The sequence below is a fragment of the Orcinus orca genome, chromosome 1 (genome assembly GCF_937001465.1).
Source record: "Orcinus orca chromosome 1, mOrcOrc1.1, whole genome shotgun sequence".
In the NCBI taxonomy this organism is placed as follows: Eukaryota; Metazoa; Chordata; class Mammalia; order Artiodactyla; family Delphinidae; genus Orcinus; species Orcinus orca.
Window position 1 is genome coordinate 204,625,815 of NC_064559.1, and position 21,965 is coordinate 204,647,779.

Sequence of the window (21,965 nt, forward strand, 5' to 3'; positions counted from 1 at the left end):
CTCAGGTTGGGCCCTGTGACATGGCCACAGGGAGAGCGAGAGGCCCAGCCTGGGGGAGGGGCCGTCACCCAGAGCCTCCTCCCCAGAGGTCTCCAAGGGGAGCCTGACCAGCTGCAGGGGGCAGTGGTTTACTTTTTTTTTCTTTCTTTCTTTTTTCTTTTCTTTTTTTTTTTTTTTTTTTTTTGGTCCTCTTGGCTGCCCACAGCCAGAAAGCCAGGACCATCTGAACTGGAGAGGGAGCAGGAGGGAGGAGTGGTCGGAAGGAGTGTACCTGATTCAACAGGAAACAAATGGTTTTCTAGAACAGCCCCTACCAGAGCCTCCTGAATTCTGTGGGCACCACGTGCTGCTGCTGAGCATTCGCCCAGACTTTGTGCCCGACCACAGAACCGGGGAGTCTGTGGAAGGAGTTTTGTAAAGGAAAAAAAAAAATTTTTTTTTCAATGTAGCAAAATCAAACAAAAAAAAGAAAAAAGAAAAAAAGAAGATGCCGACAGTGCGAAGTCTAGCCTTTTGTAACCTTCATATTGCACACTAGGACTATAAGCCATTGCTAGCTCATTTTGAATTTTAATGTGTAATTTTTGTTTTATTTTCTTTCTGTGGGGAAAACAATGCTTGATCCACCAATGCTCTTTTTAATGTTTTATAACTATGTATGTGTATATATATAAATATAAAATAATATGTATGCACATATGTGTGTATATATCTATATGTATATACATATATAGATATATAGAGATATATAGAGAGGTTTTGAGACGAAAACGCAGAACGTGAAAACCGAACTGAACAGCGTGTGCTCTGATTACTTGAATCTGGTCTCCTCGGCACCTGGTTATTAAGAACTGAATATTTTTCCACTTGAATTTAGTGCTATTAGAAATTTAATATATGTGTTTTATTTATTTGATTTTTTTTTTTTGCATGACTGATGCAAGGTTTGACATTTTCACTCAATAAAAACTGGAAAAAAAATCTATCAAGTTATCTTTTATTTTTAAAGTCAGTCCTGAGCGGCTGGCGGGGACCCAGCTGTGCAGGGTGGCAGGGCCACCATGGCCAGCCGGGCTCCATGTGCCAAGGCAGGGAGGGTGTCGGTCACCCTTCAGCCCTGGCAGGGAAGGGGGCAGACCGGGCTCACCCCTGGGAGGGGGCCACGTCCTCCTGGACAGATGGTGGGGGGCTTGGGCCCCGCCCGGCCTCCCACCTCAGCCCCGCCTGAAGGCCCCACAGAGGCTCAGGAGCCGCCTGGCACAGACGCCTCAGGCCTCCGGCAAGGGCTCCAGAGGCCCCCAGCCTGGCCGGCTCTCTCCCGGCGCAGCCAGGGCTACTGGGCAGGCGTTTGGCAAGGGTCATCCCTCTGCCTCCTCCCTCGGCTCCTTCCTCCTTCCTGCAGGGACCTGCCCGGGCTGGGAACGGCGTGTACCCGGATCCGATCCGGATGCTGGCTCGGCTCCTGCCCGGAGCACGCAGGGGCAGAGCCAGCGGGGGCCAATTCCTGGGTCCGTAGCCACCAGCCCCAGGCCTGCCCGAGTTGCCGAGCCCGGTGGCACCACGGCTGGGGCTCCCTCAGAAGCATGGGTGGCTCGAGCACTACGGCCAGGCCCCGTCCAGAGTGCAGGCCGCACATCTGCCCTGACGCTTCTAGATGGTGACGCCCTCCTCAGTAAACCTCCTCATCTGTGCCAGCTTGCCAGCCTTGCCCTGAGCTAACCTCCTTCCAGGTGGCCAGGTGGCCCAGGGCTCTGGGGAGGAGATGTGTGTGCTGGGCCCTGCACGCTCCACCGCCTCGCGGAGCATCTCACTGGATGTCACATCCCTGCAAGGAGCACACCCCTTTTTCCTGGGGAGGGACCGAGGGGCTGGGGAGGTGAAGTCCCACCAGCGGCGCCCCAGGTGTCACCGCCGGGACAGCAGGGGGCGCGAGCGGGTGCAGGGGCTGCACTGCTCCCCCGGGGCCCTGCTCAATGTCATTTCCACCACAAAAGCCTCTTTTCTAACCCAGGCCCCCCCAGCACAGAGGGCCCTTGCCTTTCTTCTTTCCTCCTGGCACGCAGCCCACAGGCTATTTACATAAATACGTTTGTAACAGACGCGAACATATATACTTTTTTCTGTCTCATTAAAATGTTCAAGTTGGAACTCGCCTATTGTTTGTGGATATCTCGATTCTGTTAAATAAAACAGTGACTAATTTATGGGATAAAACACAAGTTCAACAAATTAAAACCATTACTGGAGCTTCCCAGGCCCTCCCGCAGGGCCTGAGGGGAGGCAGGGAGCCAGGCCCAGAGCGCAGCCCTCCGCCGCCACTGGCTGGGTGGGTGGTGCTAACACAGGGCTCCCTCTGGGCACTGCTGCAGGGCCGGGGAGACCCCCAAGACTGTCCCCTTCCCAGCGGCCCCCAGGCCTTCTGGGGCCAGATGGACCTCAGCGGACCCATACGTGGTAAACAAGAGGCCCAGCTTAGCTGAGGGCAGGGCCAGCTTCCAGGCTCGGCTCAGGACAGGACGGGGCCCAGGGAAGGGGGCGCTGGGTCTCAGGGCAGCCCTCAGTCGAGCCTCAGGGAGATGAGGGCCTGTGACATGTAAGCACGCTGCACGCAGGCCAGCCCATAGCTCTCAGTCCCAGGCACTGCCCACTGAGACCGTGTCCCTGGAGCCCACTGCGACCCCAGGAGGGCGGGGCCCGCAGAGGCGGCGTGCCCCACCCCAGGGGTGCGGAGTGGCCCAGGCCGCACTGTGCTTGCTCCCTGTGGCTTGTTGGGCTTGGTAGGAATCGCGGTAAAACATGTTTTCACTCCGGAATTTAATTAGCTGTGGTGGTGTGATGCTCCTACACCCCAACTGGGGCAAATTCAAGAGTTTGGCAACCTCCTGGAGAGAGCCTGAATCCGCGCACAGGCTTGCGCTGAGCTCAGTCGCCTGCCCACCTCCCACACACCTGGTCCGGCTTGGGTGCGACCAGCAGCTGAGTCACCCAAGGGAGTTGGGCCTCGGCATTCACAACCCACCTGGACCCACCACACCAGGGCAGTGCCCTCCGGGGGGCGTGGACCGCATGTCCCATCACCCGGGGCACAGACAGCCTGTCGATCTGCTCGCCTCCATGAGAGGCGGCCTTGGCCCAGGGCACAGAGGTAGTGGAAGTGCTGCTGCCCCCAGGAAGGCCTCCAGGAAGCAGGGCCCTCGGACCAGCTGGAGTCCTGGGGACCTTGCCGGGATTGAACAGGGCCAGACCTGTGCCACCCTCGCCGGGAGGAGCCGCCCCACCCTCTGCATGGGGGCAGACAGGAAGCGCCTCCTAGGGGTGCACAGCCAGTGCAGGGCCAGACCCAGCGGCTTCTCTTCCTGTGAGCCCTGCACCCACGCCAGTCGGGGGAGACACCGGGACCTCGGAGAGTCCAAGGCTTTTTCCCCATCAAAGGGCCCCAAGGCCCTGCCCAGAGCCTCCCTGAGGCCTGGCTGCCACACCCTGGATCTACAGGGCGCCCTGGAACTAATGCCCTTGGAAACATCCTCCCAGAGCTGCTGGGCCGGGACGTGGAGGGCTGGGCACCTGAGTTTCCAAGATGTGTTTTAAAATGTGACCTCTTCACTATAAAGAAGATCCTCCCAGGATCTGTTGGGCAAGGAAAGGCTGCAGGCGTCCTCATGAAGTGATAATAAAATCTCATCTCCTCTTCCAGAGCAGTGTGAGCTTTAAAGTGCTTGATGGAAGTAAACTATTAAGGTTTGTTCACCATTCAGGGAAAAGCGCCCGACACGACACACGACACTCGACAGGACACTCGACACTCGGCTGGAGATTTAAACTCCTCTCTGAGTTAGAGCGTGTGCCTGGAGCCCAGGGCGGGGCTGGGGAGCCGGAGGTGGGGGGGGGGGTGAGGACGTGCCAGCTCTCGGTGGAGAACGTGGCAGTCACCCACCAGCACCGCGGGCACCCTGGAGGTGTCTGTCCCTGGCGGGGGGTGGCCAATCCCCGGGGTGGGAAACACCTGTGCAGCCTGAAGGAGCAGGGGCCAGGGAGGTGTCCGGGCAGGGAGGGGTCAGCCAGGACTGGGTCCACCCTCAGGTGAGCTGGAGCCACGGCAACCTTTGGGGTTTCACTGGCATCTCCTTGCCTGCTTTGTGTGGAGACTCTGACCCTCTTCTCTGGGTGCCTTGGCAGAAGCAACTTTAAGCAAACAGACGAAGAAACACTAAGGATTAAGTAAAGTCCTGAGAATCAGGTTGTCGGCCAGTCTCCTGCCGGCTCTCCCTCCGCCTCGGGCAGAACCGGTCTGGGTCTGGGGCAGGGGCGGTGTGAGGCGGGGTGAGGCTGGGGTAGAAGCTGAGCCTGGGGCAGGAAGGGACAGTCACCAGAAGAGAGGGAGGTCCTGGGCCAGGCCGAGGACCAGCACCTCGCTGCCCTGGCTGAGCACAGGGGGAGGCCAGGAGAGGCGCCTCCTAGAGAACCCCTCTCCTCCCACCTGGTGAGCCCCCCGAGGACACACGCTTCACTTTCAGTGAGACAGGCAAGTCACACAACACTGAAGAGGAACTTCCCGTTTTTATTAAGAGAGACGACGTGTGCACACCTGTGAACCGAGTGGAGGTGGGAGAGGAATTCTGTATCCTCTAGCCCCTTCAATAGCGACTGGATGTTTTAAACAGCTGATATGTGCGCCCACGGTATGAAAAAAGAGACCATTTACAAACTCAGCATCCCTTTCCCCCGACCCACAATGCTGCCCTTCCCCGCCAGGGTGTCGCAGGACACCGACCACCCGGCTCCTGCGGAAGGAGGCCGACCCGGCTGTGCAGGTAGAGCAGCAGCCTCGCCCGCTGCACTCCGGGGCGTCGCTTAGAGCAGGGCAGCTGGGGCTGCCTGAGGGAGGGCCCTGCCCAAGGCAGAGCCCGCGGACCTCCCGGGGCCAGCTGGGAGCCCTCGGGGGCCGGAGGGCCGTCCTGCAGCCTCTGAGCGCTGGGAGAGTTCTTTCTTAAAGACACTTTACAAAAATACTTTGTAATTGAGTTTAATAATCTTCCCCCTTCCAGAAAGGGCCTGACAGGCGCTGCCTGCTGCTCACTTCTGCCCCATTCCAAATATTTTTACCTTATTTGGATGAAATGCATTATTTTTCTAATGAAAGGCTTTTTTTTTCAAAGGGCTGTTTTCCCTCCGTCCAGCAGCTGCCTTTATTAGGCAGCACTCACGCCGTTTGGGGAGGGGTTTTTCCCTCCCTGGAATCGCGCCAGACTCTCTGTCCTCAAAAGCTGAAATCGGGCGCTCAGGACCCGCAGGGCAAAAGGCCCCCGGCCCAGGTTTTCATCCCTTTCTCCCGCAGTGAGTCCGGGGACCTGCGAGACAACCGACCCCCCAGGTTGGGGAAGACATACCCCACAAGGTCCCCCGAGTGCCCGCTGCCCTGCGCTAGCAGCTCTGGCTGCGTCTCCGTCCCAGGCTATCTGCCCTCTGCCCCCCTCCCCCCTGGCCCCGGCCCCAGTCTGGTCCCACTGCAGGAGGGACCTCTGCAAAGTTAGAGGCCGCAAGAAACAGTCACCAAGTAGAAGGGGACACCCTGAGACGGCCCACGCGGGACCCAGGCTTCCATTCCCCGAGGAGGGCAGAGCGGGGAAACCCCATCTCCGGCCCCCGAGGCCCAGGGGTGCTTCCAACCGAGCCACCAGCCCTCTCTCTGCCTGTCATCCCAGTCCGTCTGCCTGCCTGGCTCCCGGGCGCTGGGCTCCTCGTCCAGACCAGGCTGGGAGCCCCTGGGGATGGAGAAACCTGGCTTCTTCGGGGATGGCAAGAGGCAGAGGTGACTCAACAGCAGGGTGTGTGTGTGGGGGGGTCTCTGCTTGTCCCTAGGGAGCATGAGCCGGGACATCACGTGAGGTTATGAGCATCAAAGACAAAACCTGGGAAACCAGGCTGAAGGGCCGGATACTCAGAGTGTCAGGGCGAGGGCCCCCTGCCTGAGAGGCAGGAAGGAGTTTACCATGGGAGCCCAAAAAAGGGGCCTGGGCAGGAGGGGAAATGTTTTCTGAGACAAAACAGCCCCCATGCCAAGTCTCTCACCCTCGGCCAGCAGCTTCCTCCCTCCCCAGGGCCAGGCGGGTGGGAGGCCAGCGCTGCGCTCAGGAGGCCGAGGCCTCCCCGGGGGGTACATACCCGCTGCAGCTCCACCTCCGCGGTGGCCGGGGTGCCTGCACTTTGTCTCCAAAGCCCGTGTCTACACGAGGCACCGGACAGGACCAGGCCCTCTGACCCCCGCACACTGGGCCACAGCACTGGGGGCTCGAGGGAGCCGAGTGCTCCCGGGAAGGAGCGTCCCGTGCTGTTTTTCTGGGTTTAGCTAAATGCTGTGTGAAGGGTAAAGGGAGACAGGGAGGGTGAGAGGGAGACGAGACGGGGGAGGACGAGGGAACGAGACACACTCTCCTGGGAGCACATGCATCCATTTAAGGAAGGTGAGCTCATCACACTCCACACCAGGTCTATATACAGTAGCGTGAGGTCCCTTCCTCCTGGATCAGAACGTCGCCCTCCGGCAGCCACTCGGGACCGAGGATGAGACCCTCCAGCTGTGGGTGAGCGGCTGCGACACCTGCCTTAGGGGAGAGACTGGCCGAGGGAAGCAGGGGCTGCCCCCATCAGGCCCACCGCAGGGCTGCCGGGCGCCGCCCCCGCGGCCCCTCCCTGGGCCCACCTGGCGCAGCCTTGGCCGAGATCCACCCCTGGGCACGGGGTGCCGTGAGCAGACAGGAAGCCACAGGCAGGAATTAAATAGTGGCAACTCATATTTATTACAATTATATACAGTCGTATCTTATATTCTGAAACCTATACCTGATCACACAAAAGAACACATGTTTGGGGGGCAGGGCGGGGCAGGGGACAGACAGGAAGACCCTGTGCCTGGCTCCTAGTGGAGGTGGGACCACATCTCACCACGGCAGTAGCTGAGCCACGATGCGGCAAGCGAACGGTCGGGAGCAGCGTGATGTCGTGGGTGGCGGACGACCAGGCTGCAGCTGCGACGGGCACACAAGGTTGGCATCGTCTGGGCAGGGACTGGCTGGGGGGCCTGGGGGGCCTGGGAGGCCCCGCCCAGAGGGAAGCGCAGGGCCATTGCTTTGGGGATCACGAGAGTGCGGCCCCCTTGGTCACTGGTGAGAAGCAGTGAGGGAGCCGGGGCGGAGGGAAGGGACGGCAGACGCCAGGCCCCGCGGCTCCTCCTCCAGAGGGTCAGGAGTCAGGTAATAAAACTACCTCTTGTCATGCACGGCGTTAGGTTGGCTAAGACACCCAGCAGACACCCCTGGACGGGACGTCTGCCTGGGAGGGGGCTGGGGGGGCTTGCGCCCAGAGAGTTCGGAGCCCTCGGCCCGACATGAGAACAAGGTCAGAGGCCTGTCTGTCTGCGGTGGGCGGGGTGGACACGCTTCGGCCCTCACGCCGCCCAGGCCGGCGAGGCTGCGGAAGCCCTGCCCCCGCCCAGCTCAAGGCCACGTCCTGCACCTGGACCAGGACCCCGGCCACCTAGTCCCGTTCGCTTTCGTTGCTGGCGCCCTCGGGCCGCCGCAGCTTCTCCACCTGCTCGTTGATCTGCCCGTCCCCACCCCGGCGGTCCTCCCTCTGCACCCCCAGGCGGTCCTCCTCGTCCACGCGGCTCACGTCCTCGTCCTCCTCGTCGTCCTCGTCCCCTCTCTTCTCCTCCTCGCCCTGCACCTCCATCCTCACCTGGCCCTTGACGTCCACCACCCCCTCGCCCTCCTCCTGGGGGCCCAGCAGGTGGTACGTGGCCGTGGAGCCCTCAGGGCTGTGGCCCTCCTTCACGGGCGAGGACGACGTGGACTCGTTGCTGACGGGCGAGATGTCACTGCTGCTGTGGTGGTTCACGGCCGCGGGGCTGGAGGGTGACGGGGACTTGACCGGGATCTGCCAGGAGGGGATCTTCGGGGCCGACGGGGAAGGGGGGAACTGCCTCCTGGCCGAGGAAGGAGAAGACGGCAGGGTCACCCTCAGAAGAGCCGCACCCTCCCGACCCAGAGTGCTCACGGAGGCTGAGCAGCCACCCCAGCGCCACTGAGCAGGGGACAGGGCCAGGGGACAGGCTGGAGCTCCGCCGCCCACTCCCCCCTCCCCCCCTCCCCCTCCTCTGGAAATAAGGCCTCTTGGCCCGTTGAGGTGGGAGCGGCTGAGACAGAAGCCAGAGGCACCGGGGCTGCCTGCAGAGCCCCCGGTCCACTCAGGGTGCCTCCTGGGGTCCCCTCTGCCTGGGGCCAGGCCCGCTCTCCCTGGCAGCTGCTGGACACTTGGCTCTGGGGGCCCTGCCACCCCCTGGCGCCCGTTCCCTCCCGCCCTTACAGCACTGTCCCAGCCTCCAGCCCTGGGAGGGGCAGCGAGCAACAGTGGGGAGCCAGAAGCCTGGGAAGCCAAGGCCCCTGGGCCTCCACTCTCATTTGCCTGTGGCCTGGGCAAAGGCAGGGGGTGGGGGAGAGCCTGGCCACTGGTCTCGGGGTCAGAGACATCAGAACCAGAAGGGTAATGCTGGTGACCTAGCACTTTTCTAGAAAACCTCCGAGCTCAACACTTGACAGAAGAGCCAGTTCTCCCTCCCACTCCTGCATCCCTGCCCTGGGTCCTGGGCCAGCAGCCAGCCCAGCCCAGACCTGGGAAGTCAGGTCCGCTTGGCAAGGGCTTGGAAATCAAGCTCGAGGACAGGCAGGATCACCCCTGCCTGAGCTGGGAGAACAAAGGCCTGCCGCCTCCTGGGCTGCCCACCAGACCACCAGCTCTGGCCCAGGACAGCCCTTCCACCTCAGACCCTGCTACGCGGAGCACACAGTCGGGGCCTCGGCGTTCACCGTGTCCCCAGCAGACAGCCCTCTGGTGCCCCGAGCTCAGCCGTGCCTCTCTTAAGGCCACGCTCTTTTCCCCACAGACAGCCTGGAAGTGGGTGGCTTGGAGAACTGGGTCCTCTGGTTGGGACCACGAGACGCTGCCAGCCCCCATCACTGACCTGGAGTGAAGGCCCCCGCCTCGCTCAGCCCCCACTAACCCCCAGGGCGCCCTGCAGGAGGGGCGGCCCAGGACACAGGACTTTCAGTTTTAAAAAAAGACGGGCCCGGGCAAGCCTGGACAAGCTGGTCACCCTCCTATCAGGGCTGTGTTGGTGCTGTCCCTGCGGAGGGACAGCAGAGTGAGACCACAAGAGCCGGGGAGTGGGGAGGCGGGCACTGCGTCTGCCTCTGCCTTGAATCATAGGCTCTTCAAACTGAGCAGGAACAGAGACCCCTGGCCTGGCCCTCTGGGGGGGACCTTCTCTGGGACCAAGCTGTCACTGGGAGGTCCAGCCGGGGCTGAGGACGGGGAGGAGATGGCCCTATCTGGAGGGTAGGGATTCTCTCCTCTGCTCAAGGCCCTGCTTCTGGCTCCAGCTGCCCTTGACTGGGTCTTGACAGGACCAAGTGACTGTATCTCAAAACTCGTGGGCACTACAGGCTGTCACCCCTAGAGTGGAGAGGGAGGGGCCAACCGGGGAGGGAAGGTGGCAGTGCAAGAGATTCCCAAACTCAATGCCTGAATCATGCAGCTCAATCTGGGGTGGGATGCACAGGGGGCCCCCAGGGAGACGTGCCCCTCCCTTGCCCCCAATGGCTGGCGGCTGGATGGGCCCCAAGAGCTCCCTCCCCCAAGTCGAAGTCAGAGAGCAGAACAGAAGCCCGTGCCTTTTCAGCTCCTACCGATTTAAAAGAAGCCCTTTCAAGGAGTTAATTTCCGACTTGAGTTCATTGATGTTCTGGGACTCCAGGATCCAGTTGGTGGAAGTGGTGGCCTGAAAGTCACACAGGAGACAGAAGATCAGAGCAGCACCTCCTCCCACCCCTTGAAGCTCAGACTGCTGGGGTGGCAAGGAGGACCCCGGGGGGATTCCGTGTCCTGCATGCCAGCCAGGAACCTCCCTCGGTAGGGTTCTGCTGCAGCCCATTCAGGGGTCTGCCTGCCTGGATCTCTGTTTAAGTGACGACTCCCTTAGAACAAACACTCCCACAAGTCTACCTGGATAGCTGACTATATTAGGGAATCATGACATGCATTCAGGTGTGATAGTGGCAGCCTGGTTATGTAAAATAAAACATCAACAACAAAAGAGCCCTTATCTTTTATAGATACACACTGAAGTGTCTGAAGTATGAAATGATATGCTGTCTGGGATGTGCTTCAAAATCACCTGCGGGTAGGGGTATGGCAGGACGGCCCGAGGCAGCGGCTGCAGCTGTGTAGCCAGAACATGTGGGCTTGCTGTGCAGCCCCCCCATTTCCAGATGTATTTGAAACATTCCATTAAAACAAAACTATTAAGATAAATAAATTCCATCTCTACAACAACTACTCCCTCCACCTAAGTCCCTCTCCCTGCAGAGAGATCACACACACACACACACACACACACACACACACACACACACACACACACACACGGAAACTCTGGGGCTGGGACAGGCAGCCACCTCAACCACAGGTACCAGGAGCCTGGTACCTGGAGCCACCTTGAAGGGTCAAGGGAGATACCTGAGCACCTGCCTGGCCCATCCCCCAGCTCTACTCTCAATCATGCCCAGAAGGCAGGCTTCGCCCAGGATACCCTTCCCCACGCAGCTGTAACGTCAGGCCATGCACTGGGCCCCGCTATCTGCACAACCAGGAGTCGAGGGCCAGGCCGCCCATCTGCAGCTGCTCTTCAGGACGACCCTGAAGGTTCAGCAGGGAGAACGAAGATGTCCCGGAGCAGGGCCCACAGGGGAAGCAGCCACAGGAACCTCAGACAAACGTCACCCTTCCCCCGCACACCTTCCCCGCTGACACTGTTTTCTATATAAACTTCAAACGACCACACCTTTCTTTGGCAATCTTGCTGGGATAGATGGAGAGGAGGTCCCCCAAAGGGCAGCTGCCTCGGCCAAGCTGCCTGCGAAGCGTTTACGGGCCAGTCCCAGGTGTGATGGCCTCGGGTGCGCGGGCCTCTGCTTACGGGTACAAGGCCCCCGCTGCCTGCCACAGAACACCCGGGCCCTGAGTTCAGGAGAGTGTGGGGAGCCCCAGGCTGGCAGCGCGGAGGGGCCCCGCACATTCCCATCAGCCTGCGGGGCTCTAAGGTGGGGTGAGGGGTGCTGTGGGTCCTGCCTCGGCCGGCAGCCCCAGCCCGGCTCCACAGCGGGAAGCGCCCCCCGCGGGGGCTGCAGGCCTCAGGAAAGAAACCCCGGGCAGCCTCGGAACGAGCGCACACAGGCGCTCGGCCGCCCTCACACACATCCCCTTGGGGTCCCCACTCCAGACCACCAGACAGCGCAGACCCAGGAGCCACTGCTCTGGCCTCTCTGAGACCTTGAAAGCTATAGCAGCCCATTAACAAGGGAGCAATTTCCACTCACCGGCCTACAAAGGACTCAAATTTCCAAACGCATATGGTGCCAGATGCCAGGATTTAGAAATAAAATCTGACATCTGGGGCTTTTTAGCCAGTCTCTAAAAAACAGTTGTAGAAAACTCCCAGCCTTCAGTTTTATGTAGGTTTTTTAATTACTGAATGCTCTTCTTTTTAATTTTTTACAGTGCTGCAGTAGGGGTTTGGAAGCCAGATATAAAAACTTACATTACAGCTGAGAAAACACAGCTCTGAGTCTTTGGTTTATGGGGTAACCTAAGCCTTCACACAGATGGGTTTAGACACCAGTGAGCACGGCTTCAGCACAGCAGAGAATGAAAGGGGCTGGGGGCAGGCGCGGGGGCATCAGAAAAACAAGCACGAGACACCCTCAGAGGCGGCGCTCAACCACCAAACGCTACCCCGGGCCCCCCTCCCCTCCTAAAATGCAACATGTGGTCTTAATCTTAATGCTTAAGGTCTGAAAACAGTTTTCCAATTTCTGGAAAGGCTTCTGGCCACTGGCAGGCTGCCGCTCCAAAAGACAATGGAGGAGAGGTGGTCACAGGCCGTGACTGCCTCCTCAGCTGCTTTATGGGCCGCCCGCCCGCCCGCCCGCGGGGAGCGTGCACGGTGGCTGGCGGTGGCCACTGGCCTCCGTGGGTGGGGTACCCCATGAGAGGATTCTCGGGGACCCCCTTCACAAGAGCGCCGGCTCACACGGAGTCGCGCACTGGGGGTGGGGCTTCCTCTGGGAGAACTGCTCGGAGCAAGATCCTTTACAGCACGGCTGCGTGGAAGCAGCCAGAAAGCAACCCGGGAGGCCTTGGATGGAGTGGGGAGGGCAGTGGACGCCCTGGAGCCACTGGACCACTGTCTCCCGGGCCCAGTCTGTGTCGGGAACACCCTGTCACACACGCACAGAACCCAGACCCAAAGCCTGCCATCCTGGGGCTGACGGGAGCCAGGCTCTGTCCTCAGTGGGGACAGGCAACGAGGGAGGTGCGGTACAGCTCCTTCTTACAGACGAGGGAACAGCAAGTCGCTTGTCTGCAGTCACACAGGTAGCACGGGGCACAGGAGAGCCTGAACCCCAGTGGTCTGATCCTAGGGTCTGATGTTGCCAAGACAGCTCCAGATGTGCCAAGTGAGGCAAGGAAGCCGCCTCAGTCGACCCCAGGTGGGTCTACACTCCTCTGGGGGTTACCGGATCCCGAGGCCTGGGTTTGGAGAACCCACCCACGGCAGCATTTCAGCCCAGGGTCTGGGTACACTCCTCCCACCCTGTTCCCTGCAATCGCTCTTGGCAACGCCAGGACCTCTGACCTAACTTGTGGTGGAGACCATCCTGTGTCGACACCGGCCACCACCAGATCTGGGGCATGTGCTGCCACGGGAGGGCCACAGGCACAGAGCTGCTTTTCCTCCCTCCTGTTGGGAGGTGACACGGAGACAGAAAGGACAGCCTCCGTCACTGAATGCCACACCACCAGCACGGTGACCGCCTCCTGTCTCTACAAGGGCAGGGTCACCGGTGTCAGAAGAGACAACATCAGACCCCAGCGGATGCAGTGAACTGGGCACAAAGGATGGGAGTGAAGAGCCGTGCAGGGCAGACCCGGACCTAGAGGGACCAGAGGGTCAGGGACAAGTACCTTGGCTGTGGCCAGCTCGTGGGCGAGCTCCTGGACTTTCTGCTGCTGCTGAATCAGCAGCTCCTGGACAGAGGCTAAAGTCATCTGTAACTGAGTCACTGGGAGGAAAGAGCAGTTGCATCTCTGTTAAATGATACAGATCCTTCCTTCTGTCCACACACCTATAAGCTGCTGCATCTAGTTTATCTGCAGACATTCCCCCCGCCCCCGGCCCGTGCAATCCACATAATTCATCTGCACTCTGGGGCATCTACCTGCACTGTATCTAACCTCTAGTATTTCTACTTTATCTTTCTATTGTGCAGTTGTCCGTGGTCAACAGTATATCCGTCCAAAACCTCTCCCCTCTAATTATATCTGTTTATGATTCGCTTGGCTCTTGCAACTTCCATCCTGCCTGCATCCCCCATCTCCCGGGCCTCCCCACGCCACTACAGAACTCATGGCAAGTCCAATCCTGGGAGAGAGACATCTCAGTCCACAGCATCCCGGAGCGGTTACAAACTGCAAATCCCATTTCCTTACTGCTCCTTCCTATCCTCCCCACCCAACCCAGAGGCTGCTGGAGCTCCCGGCCCACCGTCAGCCTCCAAGGAGACATGCCAGCAGGGCACGTGCTCCAGAGGGTTTCCGAGGGCTTCACAAACATGCCCCCGAGGGACAGACTCCTGCCTGGGACAGGTGGCTCTCTAGTTTGCCAGAGTTTTTAGATTCAGAGGCTCCATCTAGTAAACAAGTTTATAAAGGAGAAAACCACCTCTGGCGCGACAGGTCCCAGCTAATCTGGGCCATCACTGGGGCACCGGGTAATGAACGTGAGCCCCGTGGAGTCGATGACAGAGGAGGTGGCCGGGGTCCCTGGAGCCGCAGTAATTACAGCCTCTCTTGACCCTGTGTTGGATTCTTAGAGGGAAGGGGGAAAATTGCTGAAAACCCCCCTGAAAACCTCATAGAAGCAGAAATTAAAAATGAACTTTACAGCCCTTAGAAAGGCTGTCATTTTATTCCCCTTATTAATATTCTGAGGTTGGGAGCCTTTCCGTAAAAACATAATTAATTGAGGCCGCGCCGACAGTAAACAAGCAATTTCAAATTAAACCGAAATGACGGCGGCTTCATTTGCAAATGTGAACAGATTCTCAGAGCAGATAAATGAAGTCACCACATAAAGTGGAGACGGAGGGGAGAGGGGAGGGGGCAAAGAAGGGGCTGCTCGGAGAAGGCTTTGAGGGGTGACTTGGTGGAGTCATTAATCTTTACCTGTCTGTGCCACGCTGCCACTCAGCTCTGAGAGACTCGCCTCCATCCTCTCCAGTTGCTTCCTGTCCTCCCGGCCGCCCATGATGAGGGGGAGCAGGTATTTCTGCGAGAAGCAGGGTGCACATGAGGAATGGGTACGTACTTGGGATACTCTTCAACAGTCTCTCAAATTCTGCCGACCAACTTTCTCTCCATCAACCCTGGGTTTCGGAAACCCTATGCCAACACCGTAAATGAACAAGACATCCGAAAATTATGAGGCTGTGATTACAACCACATAAAAAAAAAAAAAAAAAAAAAAAACCTCTGTCTGAATCAGGACCAGAACCAGGGAACAGGGACACAAAAAATCAATTTGACCCACTATGATGGAGCACTTTTTGGTTCTTTTAGATTTTTAAATGTTGCTATATACAATACTTGTGTCCAAAAATACTCAGAATTCTACTTTAAAAGTTGTATATCATAAAAATGCAAAAGGTTATCCAAGAAAGTGATACCACTGGTGGCTTCCAGGGGGGAGTGGGAGGGAAGTTTGCTGTACACTTTTCTGAACCTTTAACATTTTGAACCACGTGAATGAATTCTCCATTCGGAAACAAACAAGTAAAAATAAACAAAAAAATTATTCAAGAAACAAGATCAAAATCCACAATAGATTTGTGGGACCTTTGGCTCTTTCACTAGGAGGGGATAATAATATGGGTATTCCGAGGCTACCTAAGGAGGTCACACCCATTCTTCTTCGAAAAGCCTTGAATCCTCAGAACAAGCTTCCTTCAGATAAGAGTTAAATGCAGCCAGACTCTCCCAGAACTGAGACACGGGGCAGAAGGGGGAGCAAGGAGCAGAATCAGGAGACACTGACCGTGGGGGAAAAAGGAAGCTGATGCTGCAGGGCAATCTTGAATGTTCTGAGAATCTCGGAACATTCAGGAAGAAGGCAGACAGGGCGCAGCTGGTAACTGACTGCCTGCTTGGAAGTGTGAAGGGTTAGAGGTGGGCGGCAAGGTGCCCGCTGGGAGAGCTGGACGAAAGAACATGGGCTCCAAACTCCAAAAGCTCTGGACGTGGAGCCCCCCATCTTAGGAGCGTGAGACCAGTCACCAACTTTACTGGGGTGGTACCAGGGGTGGCAGAGTGCAAGCTTGGCAGGTGTAGTAACTGGCAGGTGTGACCAAAAGAGACTTTGGTTCTTACTCCATTCGGGACCCAGACAGGAAAAGATGGCAACTTCTCCATTAAGGCTTCTGTACTGGGGAAGGGAAAGGAGGTCTCTCACAAGGGGCCTGTCAGAGAACTCATTTCAAGAGCAGCTCCTAAGTGAAGATCACTATTTAGCATACATATAGAAGCATTTTCTATTTTGCAAAGTGCTTTTCAACCATCGTGTGAGTTATTACCCACAGCCGAGCCGAAACTCATAAAATGGAGCCTTACGTTCCAGGTTGAAAATTTCCAAAGTATAAAAGTCAAGAAATTCTTACACGTGTAATGGACTAAAAATTCCATTTCTAAGATCAAAAATGCTGAGGAAAGGAACACATACACTACCCCAGCCTAAATCTTTACATATTTATAAAACAAGATAACAGCTTACCTCTCCTTTTTGTTTTTTAATTTAGCAGATGTTTTTTAAATTCTCTTGTCACCATCGTGACTAATCTTCCAATGTCTCTTCTTCTTTTTTTTTTTTTTTTTTTTTTTTGCGGTACGTGGGCCTCTCACTGTTGTGGCCTCTCCCATTGCGGAGCACAGGCTCCAGACGCGCAGGCTCAGCAGTCGTGGCTCACAGACCCAGCCGCTCGGCGGCATGTGGGATCTTCCCGGACCGGGGCACGAACCCGTGTCCCCTGCATCGGCAGGCGGACTCTCAACCACTGCACCACCAGGGAAGCCCCAATGTCTCTTCTTTTTTAAAGCAGAGACTAAAGATCAGAGCTTCGTGGAAACAACTGATGATATCTCTGCTTTGCTCCAAGGGGAGCTATGCTTTCTGTCTCCACCAGATCATAGGCCGTCCAAGGGCAGCCATGTGACTATCAGGTACCGCTTAGTAGAGCTGGGACATTGATGTGAGAATCCTGTCTTAGCATATTCTTCTTCCTGGTGACTGTATGCAGTCAGTGGTTGGAAATAGACTTTCAGGACACAATGGCATCAGAGGGAGAAGTCCCAGGACCCAGAACATCTTGTTTCTGGATTTCTAATGTGGAGATTCCCAACTTCAAGAATAAATGTTACACTGAAAAGATTATATTCTGCTACAACTCTGTCATTAGCGTTTGCACTTAAGTGAAAAATTAAGAATCCCATAGTACAATGCTGAAACATGTTTCATGTGCTAAAATTAAACATGGGGGGACTTCCCTGGCGGTCTAGTGGTTAGGACTCCGTGCTTCCACTGTAGTGGGCACAGGTTTGATCCCGGGGAACTAGGATCTAGCAAGTTGTGTGGCGTGACCAAAAAAAAAAAAAAAAAAAAAGTTACAACATGAGTCTGGATAGTCATTCAGATTCTTTTTTAAAAATCTCCAAATCAGAGATGGAGTCGCAGGTGGCCTCAGAAGGAAAGGACCAGCAGAGAGTAAGTCCTCCAGCCACTCTTCTACCTTTTGTCTCTGGGGACCTACCCTGGCTCTGCATCTTCTAAAAAAGACTCAACTTGCTTCAAATCAAAGTTAGTAGCTGGTAATTAGTGTCTGATTAGTATCTGGTATCAAGGAAGTAAATGTTACTTCCTGCCTGCAGCTCCATTGTAAGCAATGAACTCTGGGATCCTGAGGGTTGACTACGTAGTCCATGAAAAACCCTAGGTCTACATGGATGCCAACACAATACATAGGGGGAAAAGGTAGATCCTGTAGATACGTTCGTACTGAGATTCTCAAGAGCGTGCAGAGCGCTTCCTGTGTTCTGGGCTCAGAGCACTTCCCAGGGGAGCAGTGACTCCTTTCAGCATCACAACAGCCTCGTAAGGTAGATACTATTGTTCCCATGTTACACACAGAACCGCTGAGCCTGCGGTCACACAGCTGCCAAGTGGTAGAGCCAGGATGCAACACAGGCAGCTGGGCTCCAGCGTTCATGCCCTTAACCACACGTCATTCTGTCTCTCAAAAAGGTCTGGCCTGCTAAGTGCCAGGCACTGTTCTAAGTACCTGATGTGGCTCATTGATCGACGGGGTCCCTGCTGCACAGGGACTTGGAGGGGAGATGCCGAGTCTAGCAGATGAGGCGGGTCTGAACCTGCCAAGCGCACCCACCCGGGTGGGAACAGGACCAGGACTTGACCTGGACGCCCCTCAGCGAGCGAGATCATCAGGGCGCTCGGCCTCTGCAGGCAGGCCCACTGCTGCCCCCGGGCTCAGGGCAGCGCCCAGGGGGTGCAGGGAGGGGCAGCTTACCTTGTAGAGCTGGTGAAAGCCAAACGCTATCCCTGCCATGATGATGGCCAAGGCGCTGTAATCTCTCCACCGGGAACCCGCAGGGCCTAAGGTCGGGGGAAAAGGCACGTCAGGAGAAGAGGCACTGGCGTCCCCCCTGAGGCAGGAAAGCACGTGGATTCAGGCCCCTCATCTCAGTCGGGGGGTGTGTCTCGTGCTCGGATGGGGGTGAGCATCAGGATGCGGCTGGGCTGCGCCTCCCTCCTCCTCCCAGGCCCTGGACTGCGCAGCTGCCATGGGCTGGTGTCTAGGCGGGCTGAGGCCCGGGGTGGGAGGCGGGCGGCAGAGGCGTTCTGAAGACCTAGGGCACGGGCCCCACTTCGAGGAATAAAGGATCCAGTGAGGCTGCCATGAGCACACCTAGGTGTGCACGAATACATGCCCACACACCCTCCTACATGAGCCTGGAGCCACCTCAGAGCAGGGCAAAGGCTGCATCACCTGTTTATTCAACTTGATGAAGCCCTGACAGGGTGGACGACAGTGCCGTAGGCACGGGTTACAGTGGTGGCGAGACCCCTGCCCTGTTCTGTTCTGCTCTCACATGGAGCCTGGTGGAGAGGAGGCAGCCTACCAACGACCGAACGAGGCGGCTCCAGATAGCAATTGAGAACACCGAACGGGACCAGGAGAGAGTGTGGATGGCAGGGCCTCGGTGGAGGAGGATGCCGAGACCTGTGCGGTCCCGGGCACGACGCTCCAGGCAGGGTACAAGGAAGTGCAAAGGCTGAGGCTGACCTGTGCTCAAGCAGACGGGGGAGCCCCTGGGCTTCACCCAGGGTGAGGGGGCTACTGCTGGCCAAGAGACAGCAAGAGCAGAGAGGGGAGTGGTGGGGGGAGCGGGGTGGGGGGAAGGTGGGAAAGGCTGGCCTGGCGGTGAGCACATACAAGGAACCTGGCCATCGTTTCACAAGCAGCGGGGTCACTGAAGGCTCTGAACCAGGGAGTGACGTGGTCACGGCTCTGTGTTCTGGGAGAACAACATCAGGGAGCACGGAGGGCAGCTACAGGTGCGAGGCCGCAGAGGCAAGAAAGCAGGGAGAGGCTACCGCAAGGGGCCTCCAAAGGCGAAAGGGACTGAGTCCAGGACGGACCGTCTCAGGGGATCCGGACACAGGCAGCTGGTCTTCATGTAGGGTCAGGCCCTTTGGAACACAGAGTCCCCTCCAAGCCCTGAATGAACTTCTAGTTCCAGAGGAGGAGAGGAGAATTTTCTACTTCATAACCTTCCCCATGAACTGTTTACAAGTGCTTTCATGCCCATAATCTGATGTGATGCCCAGCGATCCTGTCAGGCACACGGGAAAGCACGAGCTCCTTCTGGAACGTCTACCTGGAGCAGCCGCGTTCAGGCCACCCAGCTGCCTCCTCTCAAGGGACCGGCCACTGGGCAGGGGGCGGCGGGGGGTGGTGGTGGTGCGTGGGTCACTGTTTCCAGAACCATCAGTGGTGCAGGACACCACCAGTCTGTGGACTCAGACTAGGTGCCAGGACAGTGACCCAGAAGGCACCCACCCGAGGCACGCTGCTGCGACAAGGACCTGGTATCTGGAAGTGGATCTAAGAGAGAAGGTGAGGGAGGAAGAGCCACCACACTCCACACGCGGCCGGGCGCCTCATCTCCTCTGAGACGGACACCTGTGGCTCCAGCCGTCCCCCTCCCCTGGGCCTGCAGGTACTGGCCACGTCCTGGCGCTTCATGACCAAAGGAGAGCAGGAGAGGGGCGGTTCTTAAAGTCCTCGGCAGGACGTGAGCACATGGGGAGGAGGGGCTGCTGGCATGCAGTCTGATCGGGGATCCAAGTGGCAAAGACCTCCAAGGGGGCGAGGCGGACGCTCCCTCCTCCCTGAGCTGCTGAAGGGGGCTCTCAGGAGGCAGAGACAACGGTGATGGGAGAGCCTGGAAGAGTGTCTCTCCCTGGCCACCTGACCCTGCCCCGCCTGTGGATTCCACGTGAGTTTCCCAATGTGGCCCAGCCCAGGTCTCCTGCACAGACTGTGATCAACTCCCTTGTTGAGCTTACAGTTTTTGAATAGGTAATACACGCACATGGTCTAAACATCACGCAGCACACGTCAGTCTACTGCAAAGAGGCTTCCTCCACCACCAAGAACCACTGTGTTAAAAGTTTCTTCTTTACCCTGCAGAGAATTTTTATGCAAGTATGAGGCAACACACATGGGCATTATTTTCCTTCTCTTTCCCCCCATTTCTCATTCTTCTTTTTTGCTAAAGCTGCATAATATTCCATTAAACCAATTCCCTAATGATGGACATTTAGATGATTTCCAGTCTTTTCCTATTTCACACAACGCTGCCATCAGTGAGCGTGTACATATGGCATCTCATGTACATGTACAAGTCCATCTGTAAACGTGAACTCCTAGGAGGCTGGGCCAGAGCAGTCTGAGATAGCCTGCCAAACTGTCCTCCACGGGGGCTGAACCAGTTCATTCCCACATGTTTCCTCACAGCCACCCCAACATAATGGGTTAAGCACACGCACAGATTTCTGCCAGTACTAGAGCAAAGCAATAGTACCTCCCTCTAGCTTTAATTTGCATTTACCTTATTACAAGTGAGGACTGAGCAATCTTTTCATCTGCACCTCCTTTTTGGTATACTATATGTTCCCTACTTTTCTACTCAATTTCTTTATTAAATTTCCTCCCTCAATTCATGGAAACTTCTTATACAACAGGGAAATTCACCCTCTGTCTGTGAAAGGAGTTGTAAAAATTCTTCCTAGTATATTTTTCTTTTGACTCTGCTTATGGTCTGCTTTTTGTGGCACAGAGTGTTTTCACGTTTATGCAAACTTATCGATCTATTCTTTAACGGGTTCTGGGGTTTGGGTCACGGCGAGCCAAGACTCCCCACTCCTCTCCAGGGTTGCACAGTGACACTCAGGGTTCACGTCTACACACTGTCTCCAGAAGGGAGCTCTGCTCTTTGACCTGCAGTGAACACCCCCATCCGATGCGGAGTGACATAGAGAAGCGACCGCTGATCGTGAAATGGAAAACCCTGAGACCGCTGAGGTAGACCTTTCACTGTGACCCTGAGAAGCCAGGAGGCTCCAGGTCCCAAGCAGGCACCTCTCTCGGCTCAGCCTGCTCTGCTCTGACTGCCTTGATTCCAACATCTGGTGCAAGTTCATTTTTAGGAGGAAAAAGCAAAGACAGAGTAACCTTGCCACTTTTCTAAAGAGTCGCTGTGGATTGAAGCCCCACGCTGTTCCGTGGGGCTTCAATCCACACCCAGAACGTCCATCTGTGCTGCAAAAATCCCCAGAGAAAGTATTCAAAATGGGCACATGTCCAGAAAGTTCTACTCACCAGTGACTTCTCAAATACCCACTAAATATCTTACAGGAAAACAGTTGCAACTGGGCTGAAAACTGGACCAGAACCCAAAGTTTGCTGCATCCTTCTTCTTTCCTGCAAACACACAGTGCACGCCTTGAGAAGTGCAGCCTCTCGTTCCGGGTAACAGAGCCGAGGCTGAGCAGATGCTGGCAGGTCAGGGGTCCAAGAACCAGGACCCCTCCTACCACTGCTCCCCCCTCTCCGGAGCCTGACCTCCTCAAGCACCAAGAGACACCTGTGGCTCCCTGCCAGCCGCACCTTCACCCCTGCACTGCTCCTTGTTTCTGCCGTGCTCACGTTAAGAACGTTTTATTGCCCCCTGGTTTTCATTATTAATGAAAAGGGACCAGAATGATCTTTCCTAAAGTTCAGAGAGTCTATAAAGACAAGAAGCTGAAATGCCATTTTACTCATTTTGGAGATGTGTGATACAATCCTGTCTTGTGGCAAAATGAAAAAAGAGAAAAACTAAGACGGAGATAACCCTTATCCATGGCACGCCTTTCAAGGGGTACAGACCAGGGCAACTGAGAAAGCACTCGGCATGACCTCAAACTAGCTCAGACCCCAGCCACGACCACCTGGAGCCCTCCCCGCTGCCCACCCTGGGGCCAATTTTTTCTAAGCCCAGTGCAGACCCCCAATGAGGGAACCCAGGGCACCTCGGAGCTACAGCCTCTTGTCACTATGCTCCTGAATGTCCAGAAAATACAGTCAAGGGCAGAAAATAGGGCCAGTCGCTCTTCTGCTCCAGCTCAAAAGTAAGGGAAGTGGAATGAATGAGCTTTTCCAAAGCTTCAGAGCCTCTAGCCT

At 56.6% G+C, this 21,965-nt stretch overlaps 1 protein-coding gene across 7 annotated transcripts in view; it reads right to left on the reverse strand.

Annotated features, from left to right (window-relative positions):
- Positions 1-127: 127 nt before the first annotated feature.
- The window catches only part of PEX14 (peroxisomal biogenesis factor 14), a 140,442-nt gene continuing 118,604 nt past the window's right edge, over positions 128-21,965 (reverse strand). For all 7 annotated transcript variants that reach the window (XM_033432919.2, XM_004272381.4, XM_033432920.2 and 4 more), the window contains 5 exons: positions 17,745-17,830; positions 14,338-14,440; positions 13,078-13,175; positions 9,741-9,832; positions 128-7,981 (listed from right to left, as the gene is read on the reverse strand). In XM_033432919.2, the coding sequence (XP_033288810.1) occupies positions 7,534-7,981; positions 9,741-9,832; positions 13,078-13,175; positions 14,338-14,440; positions 17,745-17,830 (827 nt within the window). In that variant the 3' untranslated portion in view covers positions 128-7,533. The remainder of the gene's footprint in view (positions 7,982-9,740; positions 9,833-13,077; positions 13,176-14,337; positions 14,441-17,744; positions 17,831-21,965) is intronic.